This window comes from Athene cunicularia, assembly GCF_003259725.1.
Source record: "Athene cunicularia isolate RWA chromosome 15 unlocalized genomic scaffold, athCun1 chr15_part1, whole genome shotgun sequence".
NCBI lineage: Eukaryota > Metazoa > Chordata > Aves > Strigiformes > Strigidae > Athene > Athene cunicularia.
The window spans coordinates 12,887,517-12,908,479 of NW_020799121.1; the positions used below are offsets into that span (position 1 = coordinate 12,887,517).

Genomic DNA, 20,963 nt, shown 5'->3' on the forward strand with positions numbered 1-20,963 from the left:
AGCTATGGAAGAGAACAGTATCTGAAGTACAAAGAAACCCCTGTCAGGCACAGTTTCTACCCCAGAGCAGGTCCTGCTTTGGGGCAGTGCCATGGACTACACTGCCTCTTAAGGTCCCCATCAAACTTTTGTTTTCAGTGACAGTTTGCAATCCAAGCTGAAGTCAGTCATCTAGCTTAAAATCCTTACAAAGCCAGCCACTTAAAAAAAGCTGTGCATAAATGCACAAGTAAATCTGCCCTAAAGGTTTGAGAATTCAGCTATTTGTTCCCTTATGCTCCTTATGCCTTTCTATGGTAATTTCCCATTCGCAGAATGTTCTTCACGTACCTGAATGCATGTTTGTTCACATTTCCCCAATTTCAGCAAGTAAAAATAGAACATTAACATACATTTATGACCGTCTTATTATACTCAACATCTGCCACCACACTATATTTTATTATTTTGTTTATCTAGAGCTCTTGTGAGATCAGCTAAAGCATAATAGCTGGATGCTTTACAAGATCTAGAACGTGACCTTGTCTAAGTAAATGCTGTCTCCTGAAATGAAAGCATAAGCTCTTAACAGCAATTAGCTTTGAAACAAAAGAGAATTGGAGAATTAAGATTTCCAGCTGCTGAGAACACCATGGTCTTAACTGCTATGAAAATTAAACAGAGGCAATCACTGTTGAGACTGGTGAAGATTGCATGGAATCAGAGGCATGCATGTGAAACTCCACAATGTTGAGATGTTTACAGTAACTGAATCTTAATTCTGTTTCATAAATAGCAGAATTCTAATCTGCAAGTAAAACTGAAGTGATAAAAATTAAAACCACACAAAAACCTGGCCAAATAAAAGGAGCTGTAACAATGCAGTAAGAAGGGGCTCTCCTAGAAGCAGAACTTGAAGTTGTCAAGATGAACCACCTATCCCGCAAGTAAAGACTTGCAACTGCACGTAAACCAAACATACCATTCCTTTTATAAGGGAGTGGGCTTCACACCAGCTCAGATACCACAGGCTGAGACAAACACATACATCTCTTTAAATCAAACTACTGAGGGTGGGGGACAGGAATTTACAGTAAATTTGTTAAAGAATTAACTCCAACACATTCATAAGATGCTTTAAAAAAAAAAATTTCCTACCAGGGGAACTGGAAGCATTGAATTCACAGATTAACAGAGGTTCACCTGTTCAGATTTATGCAGTTTTTTTAAAAATAAAAAAGTAAACCCCATTTTGAAGCACTGTGATAGCTTATGTCAGTTCAGTAAGATTTCAGTAAAATAAATCCTCTCAACCTACCGCTAATTTATTTTTAGATTATCAAAGGAACATTGCAATACTGAAGACTTAAGTTTCATGAAGGTTTACTTTTCTAGAATTTAACTTTTTTACTATTAATTACTGTCCCCCTAGCCCTTCAGTGTGCATTCTCACTGGCTGAGCTTTCGTTTACTAACAATCACTAATATTACATGCATCACTGTTCAAGCCTAAAGTAATAAGTCAGTGCATAAACAGACAAATATTTAACTTCAACAGAACACTTACACTTCTCCCATGGGAGCATATGTTGAACCAGTTACAGTAAATTCATTCAGAGAACAGCTATCTCCTTCTACTCTGTCCAGGACAAACATCTGAAATTAGAGTTAGAAGTGTTACTACCTTTGAACAATAATTAATGCAAGAGATTTAAACAGGCCTTAAGCAAGCAGGTACAAGAGGCAAGTTCAGGTTGAATAAACAAGCTGGACAAAACCAGATACAATACTCTGCACTTCGATCCCATGTGTGTTTGAACAGCTCCCTATACTGAAGGACCAAGTACAGAAAACAGCACTTTTACTCCACAGACCTCATTTGAAAACTGAATTGTGGCACAAGTACATCAAAGAGTTGAAAAACACATCAACTATTAACATTAACTTCAGCAGTGAAGACTGCTCACACATCCACTTGACAATCCTGACGATACCCAAGCCCCTCCTAGGCTTCACACTCCAATTAATTCTCATGCATATGTTGAAACAGCAGTTCCAGTCAAAAGCAGCAAAGGGCAGCTTGGAAATGGACAATTCTTGCCAAAGTCAAAGTAAAAGCATCTACAAATAGGATAAGCTTCTAGATCCAAGAGGTGAGGTTTTAGGCAAGAGCCAGACTATGGCCAGCATCCCTTAATACCAGCCACTAAGTGAAAGTGTTTCCTGTCCTGGCTTTTTAGTTATAAGTCAATTCACAATCCAGTACACCGGTATCTTAAAAACATTCAGACAGCTCAAGTGCCCTTCTAGCACAGGCTGAAATGTTATTTTCAATTAAAGACACTAATTTGAAGGACGCAGCTGTACCCCATAAGACACCTGCATCTCAGTCTTTGTTTCCTTTCTAGGATTGTTGCAGAACCACATCTGGGAAGATGGAGATAAACATAGTGTCTGAAGCTGACCTACTCTTGCTGGAGTGGTAGTAGAAAAGAAAATAATTTCTGACTAATTGATAGTATATCTTAATGGAACTTCTTACCCATTGGTTACAGTATAAACCATTTTGACAAATCACATTTTAGCAACGTATTACCTTCCCCTCATTGTGCTGCCTTATATTTTAGGCAAGCGTCTTCATAAAATACACTCTAACAACTAGATGTTCCACAACTGATCTGCATCAGTGTCTGGAGAGTCTATAATCTTCAAAGTGATTTTAAAAATCAAAAAGCTACACAAGCTGATAAATTAAAAGCCCCCAAAGCAGAGTAAGTGCATTCTCAGAGGGAGACACCACAGGAAGACATTAGAACCATCCCTCAAGCCTTCTCCTAAAGCAGTATCATTTCTGACTGAAGCATTTTAGTATGGGGTTCCTTTGGACACTCTGAAGTTGCTACGTACAAAAAATAAAACTCCAAGTGGAATTACTACCGTAAACCAGCCTTCTTAAAAAGCTAAGCAATCTGGGTGAAACCAAGAGCAAGCATATTGCCTACAGTTACTAGGATTTTGCTACATTTTTGCTAAAAACTTGCAATGAAGGTTATTCTGTAGCTGTCAGAGGTTAACAAGGAACCAAGTTGTACTGCACAAGATCTAAAACATTTAGCCCTCTAAGGAGTAGAGCATTTTAAGCTTTTAAATAAACACAACTTAAATGATGAGTTAACCAGGAAGCTTTAGGCTTCTGCATGATGAAAAAATCCCTGCAAAGACTAGGGCAGTTATGCAACTCTACTGCAAGTAACCTCCTCTGGAATACTGATGAGCAGCTGCTTTGTGTCTCTTAGGTATAAATACTACAATACATAAGGAAGTAGAACAAGTCAACCACCAGTTAGAAAGAAAAAGCCATCAATCACATGAGAATGAAGTGTTTAGGCTTGCAAACTTTTGCCACTGCTGTGCAGTGCTCAACATTTTACACATTTGGAATTCTAACCCAATGTAATGACTCTGAACATGTGATGTCAGAGTTGCTATGCCACTGAACATCTACAACTATTAAACAGAAGAACGTAACGTTTTATCCATAAAATTCCTACATAGAATATCAAGTATATGGGAAGCACAGAGAACTGGGAACTGAACATCCATTATGTTAAGTGACTAGCTCTAAGAGTCTCAAATTAATCAACACTAGAAAGAATACTGCGGGGAAAGGGAGCAGGGGCACATAATTTATGCTCACCTAAAAATAGGCTGTGCATTGAGGATGACCCTGGCAATGCTGGTGACAGGGTCAGCTCCACCTCCAAGTTGCCAGATTAGTCATACAATATGGCACTTTGAAAACACTACGGTGATCTGCATCAGACCAATAAAAGCCACTGAAGATAAGATAACCAAATAGAGGTGGAACCACTCACTAGTGAAAATACCTTAGACTGTCCACGTTACTTGTAGTAAATCATCTAGCTTCTTCTCACTGCTATGTTTCTCCACCATTGTGATGTTACTAAATTAAACAGGCAAGAGGTTTACACTTACAAACACCCTGTTTCTACAGTGTAACTATCCTACCTTTTGAAACAGTGGATAAATCATACTAAGTAACTACCAGTAGAGTGAATGGTTTACAGACAAGTCAATGGAAAGCTGCTTGCAAACAACTTTCTCTTCCACCAAGTGCTGGTACAGCTATTTTTGGCCATGACTAAATAAGGGAAGAGATAAAAGCCTTAAACACTACACAGTGGAAAACTGAATTAAAAGTGGAAGCTTATCTTAGGAAAATAAAGCAAGATTTTGATGATTTGAGAACCAAAAGACTCACAACCAAAAGAATTCAAGCAATGCTGACTAGTCAAACAGAATGGCTGAGGGAAAAAAAAGAAAAATAGAAGCAGCTAGTTCAACATACCCTGCAGACTGACATCTGATTTGTGGTCAGAGTACCAGTCTTGTCAGAACAGATAACTGAGGTGCAACCCAAGGTTTCCACAGAGGGAAGACTTCTAACAATAGCGTTCTTCTTGGCCATTCTTCGGGTTCCAAGAGCCAAGCAGGTGGTAATGACAGCAGGCAGACCCTCGGGAATAGCAGCAACAGCAAGAGCAACAGCAATTTTAAAGTAATAGATAGCACCTCGAATCCAGGAGCCACCGTGAACCGGATCGTTGAAGTGACCAATGTTTATTATCCAAACAGCAATGCAGATAAGCGAGATGACTTTAGACAGCTGCTCTCCAAACTCATCCAGTTTCTGTTGGAGCGGGGTTCTCTCTTGCTCAGTAGCCACCATTTCATCACGAATTTTGCCAATTTCAGTGTTTACTCCTGTTGCAATAACCACTCCCATAGCTTTACCAGCAGCAATATTAGTACCCTAATGTAAATAAAGGGAAGAGAAACATTGCAGTCGATCTGTAAACAGGTTCTGGTGGTGAGTTATTTGTTTGTTGTTGGTTGGTTGGTTTTGGTTTGTTTTTAAACTTAAACCACCTTGAACAATTCCAAACTGTGTCTCAGCTAGGATATGGAAAAAGGTACAGAGGAGGAGAATAACATTTCCCCAGTATCTACAAGATTACTCCAGTGTAGAATTTCTGCTTACTGACTCATTTTGGGCTCAACATGAATCAGTATTGATCTATTATAAGCAGCACAGAAACTCAGCTGCTGAGTAAGCAGTATGTATTTCAACTGGAATCTTAAGTGTGTTTTTCCTTTCTTTTTAATTTGGATTATATTTTGCCAGATTTGATGTTATTTACTATGAGTAATAGATGTGTTCTGTGGGGTTCCCTGTGGGAACATACTTAACATGAGAAAACAGATTTTCTACAAGGAGCCTTCCAACAATAAGAGAATTGTTATTTTGCTAACTGAAAGGCATTCAATGCTTCCTTTAAATAAATTTGAATAAACTGTTTCATTCCTATATAGAAAGCTAGTTCTCAATTTTAGCCACACAATACCACAATTTGTGTGGTCATTCTTATCAGTCATAAGAACTATTACTTTAGAAAAGTAGTGTAGAAGCACTTTTAAGAGTACATGTGCTACAGCCTTCAAGACTTTCTAGTGAAGGACAAAACCCAGTTTTCTCATATAAACTGGCTTCAGCAAGCATCTTCCCTGAAGACAGCTTTTATTAAAAGCTTCTTCTATTTTTTAATTCATTTAGTTCCATGTACATGGAGACACGCATACAGATGCGCATAGAGAATACAGTGAAGAATTAATACAGCTTTTAGGTGAAGACCTGAAGTTCTGCACATTTTCGTTTATCAGCTTCAATCTTATTTTATAAAAGTTTTGAAATTTCAGAACAAATAACTTACAGAAAAAAGCATGTTCTTCTTGTCTTGGTTTACAGCACGAGGATCAGGCACAGGATCAGTGTGCTTAATAACAGACACAGATTCACCTAAAATAAAGATAATAGTTATAAAAAGAAATACATGTATTATCTGGAGTCCTGAAGGGAATCAAAATGTTATCGTCCTGAGCACTAAAATTTTTTTAAGATGTCAAACTTCTTTCCTCAAATGATTTAGTTCCTGTTTCACATAAGGAATTATTTCAGCTGACCAAAAAAACCTGAATGGCTGGCTTTTAATAAAAATAGGAAAGGATTTAAGTGAACATTTTATATAGGTAGAATTAATGAAGCATACACCATGTCTTCTAAGGAAGATGAAAAGTAGTCAAATAAGCAGCTTGTACCCCATTCTTCCTTCTAATGTAGCAAGATCTATTGCATGAATTGGGTATTTTGTGTGCTTCTCACGCAGCAATGAGCATTCCTGTTTTCTATGCACTGTAAGAGGTATGTTCTCATTTAAATAATTAGATGTTACCATAGTTATACATCTGTGATGTGATACATAACAGTTAATACTGGCAGACCTTAAAAAAAAATAATTCAAAATTTAAGTGTCATGCATCCATCTGCTAGTTAACTCCTTTAGTTGGAAGCCTTCAGAGAACTCTTCCATAAAAACCTTAAATATATCAATTTCTATGAACATGTCACACAGGTACAGAAAGGTTTCTTTTCTATAAAAGATGATAATTACTACCTCAGATTTCATAAAGTGATAACTCAGTGACTGAAGCTGAGAGCACACTGGCTTTTGTAAGCTCAAGAGAGCCAAAGCTTCCTACTTTGAAAAGCTTTGCTAAGTAGCACCTCAGACTTCAGTCCTACTTGATTAGTTAGGAGACTCAAGCATCAACTTAAAGTAGGCTGAAAACAGAAAAGGTTTTACTTAAAGAAATAATTCTATTTAAACAAAGGCAAGGAATTATTCCCTTTATACAGACTTCTGGTGGGTTTTTTTTTCTTCTGCTTAGTTCTGGTACCTTGAAAAACAGAGTGCCTACATTTTCTTATACTATATATAAGTAAGCTTGATTAGTTCTGTGCTATTCAGGATCTGTACTGAGAAACTTCAGGGCCTGTTTCAAGACAGATTTGAGGATCAAAAATAGGTTTCTTGTGAATACTTTACCATTTTAAAATTCGAGGCTAGTTAACATTAATTTATGCCACCAAAACAGGCAGACAGGTCTTAGTGCTCCAGCTGAGAGAAAACTGTTATACCATGCTTGGTTGATTCCCAGCTTCTTTCCTATATTCAGAAGTACTGCTACTTTGTTTTGTTTTCAACAAATCTGGAAAGTCCTCTAAATATAGCTCTTGCACTTGAGAGCTGGTACCAGAAAACACGTGAATGTGTGTGCACAGAATTTCAGCAAATAAGGTTTTAGTGTACTAAGTCTTTAGTAACAGCAGTTTAAAAGCTGCTTTTCTTTCAAAACTTACTCTCTCATGAGAGAAAATGGATAACTGTTACAGAAGACATTTAAGATTTCCATACTTCCATATTTGAGCAGTGACAAGATGTTCAAACCTAGAAGACTGCATGAACTAGAACAGAAATCGTTAATTTTTTAATTTTAGTTTCCCACAAATTACTAGTGTGAGTCTCTTGGGGGTGCAGGGGGAAGAAAGACCAAAAAAGCATTACAAGTCTTAGTAAGAATGTTCATCCTACTTAAGTGAACACGGAAAGTCAATGATGAAGCAATACATTCAGCCACTCAGCAGTTAAGTCACTAGATCAGAAATTTACTGCACTTGAATGCAACATAGGATTTGAATAGCTACAGGCTTGTTTCCAATGGATTATTCTAAACAAACAGTGAAAAGGCACTTTCAATTATGCACATAATTATCCAAAATTCACAGAAATTGTACCTGTGAGAATTGACTGGTCTACCCTTAGAGTTGTAGATTTGATAGAAGTAATTCTTATATCAGCAGGAACCTTGTCTCCAACTACAAGGGAATTAACAAGACAAAGTTAGAATTTTGTCATTTGAGAGATTTCTAACCAAGCATATATTACCTCTGTCAGCCAGGGAAACGATTTCCCAGGAACTGTTCAGATGACTGAGATTACTAACAGCTTATTATTGCTTTCATGGTTTGTGATACTCCAATTTTTCAAATATCTGATATACTTTAGCAATTTAGATTTGCCTTCAAGGTATTTACCCCCACCTAACCTCAAAGAAAGAAGTTGTAAATCACAGGATTGTTTTTCCAATCACATGACTACCACTTGACAGCAAAGGGAAAACATTCTCAAGAGAAAGATATCCATTTCAGAGTAAGTATTTATAAATAATCAAAACTCATAGCTAAGGTGAATCGAGTCTCTTTTTCAGAGCAACTGTCCTGGAAAGTCTTCTGGTTGTTTTCTCTATGCCTGAAGTTGGTCTTCTCTCCAATGATCAGAATGTTATTCACATTTATTTATTTAGAAACTAGAAGATGTTGTACTTTCCTTTTCTTTGGCACCAATTGTGAGAATAACGTGCTTCTGCAGATCTGCTCTTTTAATATTATACTTTGAATACTGCCAGATGTTTCAGAGATGGAAGGTAATTCCAGATCATATACTAGCTTATTTTTCAGTAACACTGCTCTATCAAATATACCACAACCTATATCCCAGTTACAATTTTCACGGGAGTCTATGCTATTTTTATCTCATCATATATATTTCTATTTTGCAGAAGACAACAGCGGAGGGAAAAAACCCGCACCCAAAAGCAACCCATAAACAAAACTCCATTGGCAAGTGTTTGAGACACGAAGGCAGCAGATGGTACAAGTTAACAGCCCGCTCCTAAAGATGGCAGAGAGTAATGAAGTCACTTCCCAGAGCTGGATGGCCATTTTAGCTCCAGCATCTCTATCACCCCAGACTTAATTTTTCTATCTTCCCACTTTCTCTTATCCAGCTTTTCCTAGATTTTATGAAAAGAAAGCTCCACCATTTTGTGACAACTGCAAATAAATGGCTGAATGCAAATTAACTTGCTAAGGATACTAATGAGAGTCACATTTCTGACTCATATGGGGGGTGGTGGTGGTGGTGGTGGTTTCCCTACATTCTGCATCTCAATATTGCTAACGACTGCATATAATAAAACATTCCTAACGTAATTTAGCACTGCAAGTTTTCAAGCATCAGCTTCCTTTTTATTATACAATAATGCAAAGAAACAAAGACAGGAGAACGACTAGCTAAAAGGAGCTGATGGACTCTATGTCCCTGCAGTAAAATTAAAACAAGCTGCAATTCCTGCAGGAACTGCTTATGCAACTAACAGCAATAATGCACATTGACAAATAATACCATGAGAAACTCCACAGTGGTGTTACAGCCTTAGAACATACAACTACTCACGCAGGAAAACTGTGGAACAAAATGTTGAAGAGGAGAATTAAGTATTACTTCAAACGTTAAGTAAAACTCGCACCATGTGACTTTTTATAAGGTCAAAGAAACCCCAACCATTAAAATCAGCAAAAGATCATGTAGTTTTGCTTGTAGACTTAGACATGTGTTTTTATAAGCATATGTATATGAAGGGATTCAATAAATAGCCACAAATTCCCTTTTTGTATTATTATAGCATGTGAAAACTAATTTAAGCCACAATGCCCTTGAGCAGCAAGAAAAAATAGCATTAGACAAACGGTGACCTAGGCCAAAAATGGAAAAACTATTCAATATGCTCTCCTGATGTCGTGAGGAGGTTTATATGCAGACATATAGTAGCAGCTGGTTTTCAGATATCACTGAACAACAGGCTAATACCTCAGTGCCATGTGGTGGAACGCCTGTCACTCCGCAGAAACATTTTCAAAGTACTTAAAGCAGCTGGAAAGCTACAGCCAACTCAAATACACTACCACATTTGACACCATTAAAGACTTATAATCACTCCGTAACACAAAAAAGAAGCTGTTAAAAAAATAATCTTAAAACATTCAAATAACTGGACGGAACATATGGCAAAGTTTACCAGTAATTTTCCAACCTACTTCTTCTGAACAGCTCTAAGTTGTTCAAACTCAGACATAATATTCACAAGATCTAAAAGTACTAGGAGACTCCTGCTCAAGCATCACCATTTCCATGAAAACTACTACTGTCATTATCAATTGCCTGAATCACCAGGACTGAAGTGTTAAATTTATTATGACACTGCAGCTTTCTAAGTTTATCTCAACAATTTAAGATAAGACACATTATTCACTCACCATCTCAGTTTGAGAAGGCTGCAGTAAAATATTCAAGGCATTTCTTACAGCCATGAAAGCTGTAAATTGGGGGCAATTACAGAATTATTTTAATCACCTCTTTGCAAAGTAACAGCTATGACACCAAGTCAATTTATAGTCTTGAATATACTTTCATGGGCATACTGAAACTGAATATAAATAGAAAATCATCCTGTGATAGATAGAACCCACAGGAAATTTTTAGTGAGCAGTCTAGTGCAGATCTCATCTACGAGTAGAAGGCTTTTTTCCATATACTTTTAACACAGGAAAGAAACTGGGCGGGTTTTTTGTTGGTTTTTGGGTGGGCTTTTTAAATTCAATTACATTTCAGTCCACAGAACCAGTGAAAGTATTACCCAAGGCTTGAAAGATGACAAGAAGTTAGAAGGTAAGTATGTATTTGTGTTGCTCAGTACAGAGCTGCTACAGCCTATGGATATAATCCCATAGTTATACATCTAAAAAATAGCAAGTCAGCTGCAGGAGTATTTTCATCTGTTATTTTAACTAAAGTTTTTAAACCTAAATAGTCACTTGATTTCTACAACAGCTCTGAAGAAATCAAGTAAGCTGCTTTCAAAACTGCCCAGATACATTTTCTTGAAGTATAGTGTAGTCAAATACTTAACTACTGATTAAAACAGCCCTTCTAACTATAAAACTGACTGCTTCTTGGAAGAGCGAGAGGAGGGTTTGGTTCAAATCATTACAGCTGTATTCATAGAATCCTTTTATTCATACACAGAATACTGTTTTAGAATTTTGATACTAAGCTTCAGCACACAATAAGGGAATCTGTTTAAAAACAATCTGGTCCCTCTAAGGGGGTAAAAAAAAATAAAAAAATCCATTTTATTTAACTGTTGCTTGAGTCTGTACTGAAGCAGACAATTCTTGATAGAAACTAGAGCAGTATTTAGTTGAAATATAAAGTTTATGTCAAATATTTTAAACAAGCCATATGCTTTCACTGAAAATAGACAATTTAATATCTGAAAATATTGGGTTCTTCAGCTACCTATAAGTAACAAGCAATGTTATCTTGCCAAGATTCCCATCAATTATACCTAACACACTAGCCTTTCTTCTCAAGTTCAAAGCTCCCTACATTTTATCTTACTCCTCCCAGTGTTGTGCCAATGTTATAGGTTAACTTCCACTGCATATATACAGTTACTTACACATATGTTTGGTTTTAGGCGCAGTACAACTCTACTTACCAACAGATCACATCAAATAAAACAGGTGTGCACTTGCAGAAATTATTGTAAATTCCCCATGAAGGGGCTTCCTCATGAACAAAAGTCTTTAAAGGACAAAGCAGCACACAGACCCCTCTACTCATTTTGCAAAGTTACCTTGAAAGACAAAATGATTCAAGTCTCCAAAACAAATATTTAATATATTAAGGAATGTTAGTCCCAATTTAATACTTGGGGGTGACCAAGTCCTAGACTGAAATGATCAACTCATGTAGGTATTTCATTTGAGCACTGATATCCCTTGCACTTCAGCAGCTTCCAAGATAGCAATAATACCAAACATATAACTTCAGAATTCTATCAGAATATGGTTTGAGACACTCATTGGGAAACCTCTACAGCCAAAATACACTATTAGCATGTTGCAGGCTAGATCAGCCTGTGGATTAAGCAGTCAGGAAGATGGGCAGAAGTGATGGGGCACGTATTCGATGAACAATGAAGCTGAAGGGAAAATAAACTATTAAAGCTCTGTGGATTTCAATCCCTGTTCTATTTTTAGCTACATCTGGGTATCAACAAAGAACTTTAGACTACAACAGGACTGTACTTATCTTTCAAGTCTCAAATGATATTCTAGATCTTCCAATCAAAACTGGTGGTGACTATTAATAAAGTTAATATTGTTCAGGAAGCAATATTAAACTTTACACCCCCCCCAAAGCCACTAGGATATACAAGAGTCCTCAAAACAGAACCACTACTTTAAGTGTGTACTTTGAACATCAGTATCAGCAATCTTAACTGCTCTGATCCCTCCCCTACAAGTGAAGACTTGCTAAGAGGAGCTTTACAGACAGGTACGCTATGAAAAGTGAAAAGTTTTGCTTCCTTCTTATGTTTGTGTGTTACAAGAACAATTCATCTTCTTAGCAGAGAAAGTGATCTGTTTTCAAAAAGCTCATCTAAGTGATCACAGTAAATGCAAGTAATTTTTCCTGTAGAAGTTGGAATAGTTGTTCATATACAACACGTACCCAACACCTTCTTGTTCATGTTTATCATTAACCAAAGCTAGTGTCAATCCTATATTTGCTATCAGCGGGTTGGGGTTGGAGCTGGACTTTTGCAATAAAGATTATCAGTACAGCTCTAAACTATTTTGCCACTGCTGTCCAATCTTGTAACGTTTTTAGATAAATTTCAAAGAACTGAGATACTATTTCAACATATAGTTGAATAATTTGGGAACTCAAACAACAGTTTCTGAAAGTGAATAAAACCATCCCCAAAACAACTTCCATAAAACACCAAAAGGGGAGTACAAAAAAAAAAAAGTGTAAAATTGTGTCTTTTCTCCCCTTTTAAGTGTCTTAATAGATTAAGGTTCATTGCTGACACATTCCATGTGTTCTGATTTTTAAGACACTATGGTCTTTCTCCCACTTTATTAGGATGCTCTACCTTCAGGCTAGGGTAAAAATACTATCAAATTCATCAAATATAACCTACAACACTGCTATTAAAACATCTCCGATTCAATATACACTATGTATGAATTGTAAGTATTGATTCTTTTGTCAAAAACCATTAAGAGTTAGCAACCATTTTCTTTAACTGTTTCAACATTACATATTACAGGTACAGTTATTTAAACCACTTTTCCTAACAAGATCTTCAGCCTCTTGAAAGTTATTTCAAAGTCCCCTTTCTTGCCCCAAAATAAGTTTCTTATCCTCTCAATTAGAGGACACACCGCTGTGTGAGTATTTACTTATAAAGTGAGGCAACTGAAACTTCCTATATGAAGTATGGGTATCACCTTAAGGTTTAAGAATTGAAATAAGTAGGCTTAAAATAACACATACGGGATGCCACGTACTTTGATCAACCAGAACTGAGCATTGTTTCTGCTGGGGGACAGTAATAGTTAAAACTTACACCTGAACAGAATGGACTGTTTTTATTTAGAAGTACAGCTGTTGTAGCACAATTGGGATTTTGTAAAAAACTTCCTTAACACGAGCTCAGATTAGCTCCTCTTCCCCCTTGCACGCCTACAATCTCATCTTCCTATTGTGTTTGATTTCCCTAGACCATCAGAAACTTAATTTTTCTTCCGTAGTAACAGGTTTTAAGTATTTAACACTTCCTGAGCAGGGTATAATAATAAAATGCTACCTAAAATCAAAGTTCTACAGAACAGGAAAATTATTGAGTCCATCTATACTTTCATACAAGGCCAACAGTGTCAAATGGTCAGAATTACAAGAGTGACTATGAAACATTTAAAGCCTGAATTTCTACTCCAAAACAGTAAGATACATTTATTTTCCAACAAGACAAAGATCGTAATAGCACTGTCCATTCAAGTTTTAATCATACTAGTGAAACAACGGTTGTTTTATTTTCAATATGACAAACACCACATTTGCATGCATACATTCATTCTTTGCACTTGATGCATGCTACAGATCAGACAACGTTCATGAAACAGTCCTCTCTCATGTGCCGTTCTGCATTCTGAAGCGACAGAAAACATCCATGCAGCTTACTGTGCAGTATATACAGAAGTGTGATTATCCTAACCTAAGAACTGATAGAGGCAGAAATTAAAAAGATTTTAAACAAAGACTTGTAGGTATTGCATTCTTATAAACAAAAAGCAAAAAGACAGTAAAAGCTTAACTTTTAACTTACTGTATTAAACAGTACGTAAGATTGAAATATTTCTATTTTATTTCTGCCCGTTCTGTAAAAACATACTTCTTATTGTCATCTCTGAAGAGGGCACCAGAACATTAAATAAGATGTGCCAATGGACAGGTACCCTGCCTGTAAGCCTGCACATTTCTAGTCTGAATTTGTCGAGCTTTAGCTTTTAATCAGTGGATCTATTTATAGCGCTCTCTTCTAGATTGAAAACTCTTGTGATCAGCCTACATAAATATCTAATGGCAGAAGGAACAAATCAGTAAGTTAAGCTTCAACTTTTGCCAGATTGGGTAGAAAACAATGACATCTTCACACCAAGTCCTGTTTCCAAGTTAGGCTGCATTTGGGTAACACAACAGTAAGGATTCTGGAAGTGCAGCATAGCTCCAAGTACAAATTTTCCTCAGCCTTAAAAAACCGCTTGCTTTGCCAGGGTGATACCGTATTAACAGAACCTTATCTTGATGTTCAAGCGTTTTGTTCAGTACTATTTGTGCTTATTAATAAAGCCCCGCTGTAGTATCGGTTCTAATCGGAGTATAGAACATCAGATATGTTCTGAATTCAAACAATAGAACAGAATTAGCTTCACTATTTTTACTTAACAGTCTGGCAACTCAGGAGGAAAGTGCTACAAGAATTGGGAATAAAAAAAAAAAAAAAAAAAGATGTGTTTTTTCAAATGTGTACTGAAAGTGACACAAGTTTAGCTGTGTCCCGACTTGAACCTCACATAAGTCCAGACTTCAGTGGAGTACGGAATGGAGTTTGGACTGAGTCCGGTTATCTCAAAACTGCCTCTGATGTGTTAGTGAGTTTGACAGCCAAAATGCTCACTGAAGCTCATAGGATTTATGCACTATTTGTGTGTGTATTTATTAACCACTGTTCTTACTACCATAAAGTATTGCTTTTGAACAAGAAAAAATATGGAAAAAAAAAAGTAAGTGCTTATTGTTTAAAACCCAAACTTGATAATCTGCGCTAGGATAAGAAAAAAAGCCCAAAATATTGCAGTCGGCTTTTTTCCATATCAAGAGATGCTCTCAGCAGGATGCTTTTAGGATAGTCTCCAGAAGATCACCCATACGGACCTAAGCCTTACTCCATCTTTTTTTTTTTTTTTTCTTTTTTCAATTTTAACACTTTTCCAAAAAAGAGTAAACCTGCATCTTTCACACTAAGTCAAAAAAATATAATCAATTTAGTTATTTGAAAAGGAACACAGGCACAAGGACCCAGATGTCTTGGAGTAAGATCTGCAACATCAATGTTTGTTGTTCATACTATGAGGGAGAACTTGTAGCTCTTCATAACTGTACTGGAGTTTAATGTAATTCACCTCAATCTTCCTTCCCAATTGTCTTCACCACAAAACTTATCTTTCCTTATTATAAGACATCTATGCTTTAGGAAGAGTCTTAAAGGTGCTCTGCAGTTAGAATTAAAAGTCTCAGAGTAGTTCTTGCATACTTCATGCCAGGTATAAACTTAAAACTAAGTCTTCTGGAATACAGACTAATTTAACAAGCAACAGCTTCTGGCAACTCTGTGTGTATTTTTAAGCTGTTGAGTACTTAGAGATATAATGGATCACAAGAACCACCACTCAGCACTTCAGGGAAAAGAGGAACTACTGTGACTGCAGTTTTGTCATTTACAGATTGCAACTAATGAACATTCATTTATTGAATTACAGTAAGTCAGATATGCAGTATTTAAAATAGAACATTTTAGACCAGAAAATACAACGGAAATGAACAAAGCTCCTTTCTGTTCCCGAACATGATTCTTTAAATGATTTGTAATCAGTTTATCCCAATTTGTCAGACTGGACCTTGCACAAAACTTCCAAGAACTAAGGCCGTGTTAAGTTTCTCTTCAAAATGTTACTTTAACCAAGGCAAAAAACCTGTCAACTAAAGCAAAGGACATCTTTCATCTACTAGGATAGTCCTGAGTTCAAAATTTAGAGTGCATCCTCCAATAAACTTAAGCTTTCATAGCAGCACGATAATCCTTTTTAAGACAGGCAAACTGAAAAGCCATTTGAGGACAGCATCTGGATTTTTTTCAGTTCATCAATTCTAAGAAACAAACAGTGTAGCTTAGTAACCCTTACACACCACAGTTCTGAGAACTATGCCCACCAGGAATCCGCAAGCAAGTTTAAGGTATACATCCCGAACCTGTAACTCTAACTTCATCCCAGAGTTCCTGTTGATTCTACAGCATCTTTTCTACCATCTCTGCTTAAGTGGACACAGAGAAATTCCTCCTAACACACAGAGTTAAGAAATTCATGTCTGCACAGTCTCTGAGCAAACACTGACTACATGTCTGCTAGTACACCTGCAAAATTTTAGTGTAGCATTTCTGTTGCATTTGTTAGCTACCAGGCGTAAGGACCAGTAACTGCTCATCAAGCGTTCTGCAGTATCTATACACACACTGATCCCCAAGAGACATCTAAGACAGTAGGTTATCCACCACATCAGGGATAATCTAATTCAGGTTACTCCGTATTTTCTGTAAGGTGACAATGCAGATCTCCAGTTTCCTCTTACTTCTTCTAGTCAAATCAACCAGCACCCATTTCCTCTGACAGATCAATTAGAGAAGTATCTTCCAGGAGTTTTATTTTAGAAGGCCTCAAGGCAGACTGAACAGTCTATATAACAAATAGTCAAACTCTACAAATAGACTAAGGAGCCAGAATAAAAAGTAATAGTATAAACCATTGTTGTATTGTCTTTGGGTTAAGCTAAACTGATCAGATCATCTTTAAGGGGTTCAAAACTACTGAAAATATCAGGTTACTTTGGAAAGTAATGGTTCAATGCTACTTATTCTCAGGGAACTCTTGCAATGTAGAGGCAAATATATTCCCCCGCTTCTCCTGAACTGCAATACCAATCTGCTAATTCCTACAATGAAGAATTATCTCTGTGTCAGACCCACATATAGCTACTTCAAATTAACAAAGCTCTTACAGCATTAAAAACCAACGATTTTGTAATGGAAGACCTGTAGAAAGGCATTCAAAATTAGGTATCGGCATAGGGGAGACACCTATCACCTGGTTATTTATGCCACTTGGTTGAAAGATATTTGCCTGGACACACAAATGTCATTGGCACTTTGCCTAGAATTCCAAGCTCAGATATGTATCCTAGTATGAAGTGCTCTGTCACTTCCCTACATGGTCATCTTTTTGCAAACACCATGTCAAAGGCCATCGCAGTACTCTTACACTTGAGGCACAGGCATGCACACAGTCTGTCTCACCTCCAGGTCTTGACACTAACGCTGGTACATAGTGTATTGCTCTTCTCTGCTTGCTCAGTAGCTTTCCTGAGTTTGATTACAATTAAAATTTCATCATTGTTTATCTACAAGTTAGAATTTAATTGTTTCGGTATCAAAGTTCATATCACACTGAAGCACTTATTTCTGTATTCAACATCCACAGGACTTACACACAGTTAGAATCAACTGCAGCTTCAAGTGATGCTATTTGCCAATATAAGAACAACATGATGAGTGCTTAAGACTAGCTTGGGACTATTTCACCACCAGTTTAAGTACTTTAACCAGCACAAGCTTCTACAATCAATCAGCTAGACTACCTGTCTTCAAGAACAGTCATAGAAGTTGGATAATTTTGGTTTCTCTACATGAGCATACTAGTTTTTAAGGCTGTCCTAAAAAGGAAAAAAACCCAAAATAATCAGTTCTACACATGTTGGACCATCCCTGTTCCACAAGCAGATTTTAAAATAATGCAATAGCAACCCTATGAAAAATATGCTACTATGTTAAAGACGGCCTAGTGTTACAGGTATGCTACTCAGTGGTTTAGTTCCAACTCGTTTCTCTCCTTCAGTCACAAGCCTTTTAAAGAGATGGCACAAGTAATTGATTTTATTGATACTGACAATATACAGCAAGGTAAGTAAAAGCCCACACATCCCCCAAGTGTTTCACAGACAAATTTAGCTTTGTCTTTTTCTGTAAGATGAAAATGCAGTCTCTACCTCTTCCAAAACAGCAAAGAATCAAGTGGAAAATTTTCTGTGCTCTAGACACCTGGCAGAGCTGCAAAATCCAGCATTTTTCCTTAGTGAGATACCCCAAACCAGAACTAAATACATAGTCATCAACTCCAATTCTACCAATACTGCTTTAAAGTACCGAAACACACAACCCCAATGCATTCCCATGATATAAACTGCTTCCAAAACTACCATTCTATTGCTGACATTTAAAAACAGGATAAAGATTTGGACTAGACATCTACTGCAGAATCTCTAATTTATACAGTTTTGTTTGCCTCAAAAGGACGCAGGAAACATCAGCTGCTGAAACAAAGTCTCATTGCAGAACTCAGATTTGACTGTACAGTGCAGCAATAGTGAGTCAAAAGAGCAGAGTAAGTGACAAGGTATCATAATTCACCCTTTATTTCAGCTATCAGCACTTTGTATTTGTACTTGTTCTTCACCAACAGATGTGAAGAGGAAACTAGCTTCAATCGTCAAGAGATTCATGCTCTGAATTACCCTAGCCAAGGGCTGATGGAGCTGAATCATCCTATGCACAAAGCAGAGGCTTGAGACAGGGCTCATCTAATGTTAAAGTTTCTCAAGGAATGAAAGCTGGGCAGGCAGCCAACACCAACTTCATTTTGAGTGCATACTCTCTTTGCCTGCTAATTAAAATAGGAGGATAGTGAAGTTTAAGGGTATATATTTATCTCCTCTTGAGACGGCTACCACCTCTAAAAGCAAAGTGACCCTAGTGGAAAGAAAGTTTGATGTACACCCTGAATTGTTCCCAAAGGAACAATCCCTCAGTTAACAGTTGATAATGACCTACAACATATGAGTATGCAATCACTCCTGACACTAAACAAGAACCACCAGTTCTATCTGGGAAGGAAGAGGAAACACTGAAGTTACTGACAAGTCCAGTTTAGAGAAAAAGTTGTTGATGTGGCATTATCACCAAAATGAAGGAGTTTTAGCTTCAGTACATGGCACTTCTATATTTGCACTCCTTTCAAATAAAGATAACCTTTTAGGACAAATCTAAGTTTTTAGAATGCTTGATGCAGAAGGCCACGCTTAAAACTGGTATTTCAAATGCTTAGACTGGAGAAATAGGAAGCTCTGCTTTGTATTGTTATTTGTAGTCTCCTGTACAATAAGCAAAAGAAGCAATAAGGAATTATGAAAGATGAGAAAACAATGATGTCACATGCCAGTCATACTAGCTGAGAGGGCAGAGGAAGACATTTGTGAGGAGGAGTTGAAAGGCACTGCTACTACAAGCGTAAGAGTTGAAAAAACCTTCAGATTAAATTATCTTTCTTAGATAAAGAACAGAGCATGGCAATAAAAAAAAAAAAAATCTCTGTAGTCCAGAACCTAAGGAAAATGAACACATTTAAAAGCAAGGAAAAAGAGTATTTTGTGATAGAAAACAGACAAGTTAAGATACTCTGAAAACAGACTTCAGAAAATAAAATTTGAGTCATGACAAGTGTTAAAACTTGTACTCCAATTAAGATGCTTTGCTTTTAGACCTACCAATTAAACTAAGAGGCCATTTGAAAAACAATCCCCTCAGTGCAAATGTACATTTAAGGTAATTACAGATGAACAGAAGCAAGATTGTTCCTAAGTGAAGCACATACTCAGGCGTCTTTGAAAACTCTCCCCAGGGCCTCAAATCATTAAGACAAGGCCCCCACAGCAATTTTACAATAATATAATAATACATGTATGTACACATAAATGGGTCTTACCTGCCACTTCTACAATATCACCCGGGACAATGTCTCTTGCTTTAATCCTCTGTACACTTTTTCGGTCTTGTCGATATACTTTGCCCATTTCTGGTTCATATTCTTTAAGAGCTTCAATAGCATTTTCAGCATTTCTTTCCTAAAAGACAACAAAAATGTGTAATTTTAAAAGCCCTCAAGGAAAATTATGTCAGATCTTCTTTTTCAAATGCATTATCATATGAATACAACCGACTCAGCTCAGCTACATTAATACAGAAAGTTATGTGGCCCCTCCCCTTATGAGGTTGATGACTGGAAAACATTACAACATAATTCAGGTGTTAGTGGGCATTTAGAACCTGGAAGTTCTTTATTCAAACCCTGTAACACTCCCTATCAAGAATATCCACTCTTGTTAGGGGTGGCCACACAGTTCTATAACACATGGATACTTTTTGACATAAAAAGAGCACTAAGCAGAATTAAGACTCATGGATATAATCTTGTCTCAGCTGTACCTTACTCAGACTGGAGTGGGCCAGCACTACTGAATTTTGCTTACTGACAGAAATCAAGGATCAGATTAAGACAAAAGTTCAAACAGCATATCATCAACTTAATTTCAGCAAATAAATCACACTAAAGAGAAATTAAAGCAGATAAACGTCCCCAATCTCTTAACAGTTCACAAACTTAGATGAATCCCCACACATGACAACCTTTTTATTTCCACTAAGAGCAGCACAATAGCTTTCCTATCTCAAGTGCAGTTCTCTCAGCTAAGCACTACCAGAGATCAATATCAACATTGTGATGCCACCTAGATAAAGGATAACATAAGAAACCAACAACTTATCAGTACTCCTTCTCTAGCTCTTGGAGAAGTTAACTTATTTTCCATTTTCCAGCCTATTGACAAGAGCAAACATCAGTCCTGATGATTCCAGACAATGCTTAAGGGTGCATGTAGGTTTTAGAATCTCTCCCCTTCAAATACATACCAGCCTTTCCAGATAATAGCAGCTTCCTCCTGCATGCATCAAAGCAGAAAGCTAATCTTCAGAAAAATCAAAGGCAGAGGTACTAGGTACTTCCACATAATGCAGCTGAAAACTAGCAGTACCAAATCTACCTTGAAGCACTAACGTTCACACAGCACAGCTCAGCACCAGGCAGT

At 37.0% G+C, this 20,963-nt stretch overlaps 1 protein-coding gene across 1 annotated transcript in view; it reads right to left on the minus strand.

Moving 5' to 3' along the window:
• Positions 1 to 20,963, minus strand: part of ATP2A2 (ATPase sarcoplasmic/endoplasmic reticulum Ca2+ transporting 2) — a 45,771-nt gene that overhangs the window by 15,685 nt on the left and 9,123 nt on the right. Inside the window, exons 4-8 of the mRNA XM_026859553.1 lie at positions 19,805 to 19,943; positions 7,694 to 7,774; positions 5,772 to 5,857; positions 4,349 to 4,813; positions 1,547 to 1,635 (exon numbers count right to left, since the gene is read on the minus strand). Coding sequence (XP_026715354.1) covers positions 1,547 to 1,635; positions 4,349 to 4,813; positions 5,772 to 5,857; positions 7,694 to 7,774; positions 19,805 to 19,892 — 809 coding nt within the window. The 5' untranslated portion in view covers positions 19,893 to 19,943. The remainder of the gene's footprint in view (positions 1 to 1,546; positions 1,636 to 4,348; positions 4,814 to 5,771; positions 5,858 to 7,693; positions 7,775 to 19,804; positions 19,944 to 20,963) is intronic.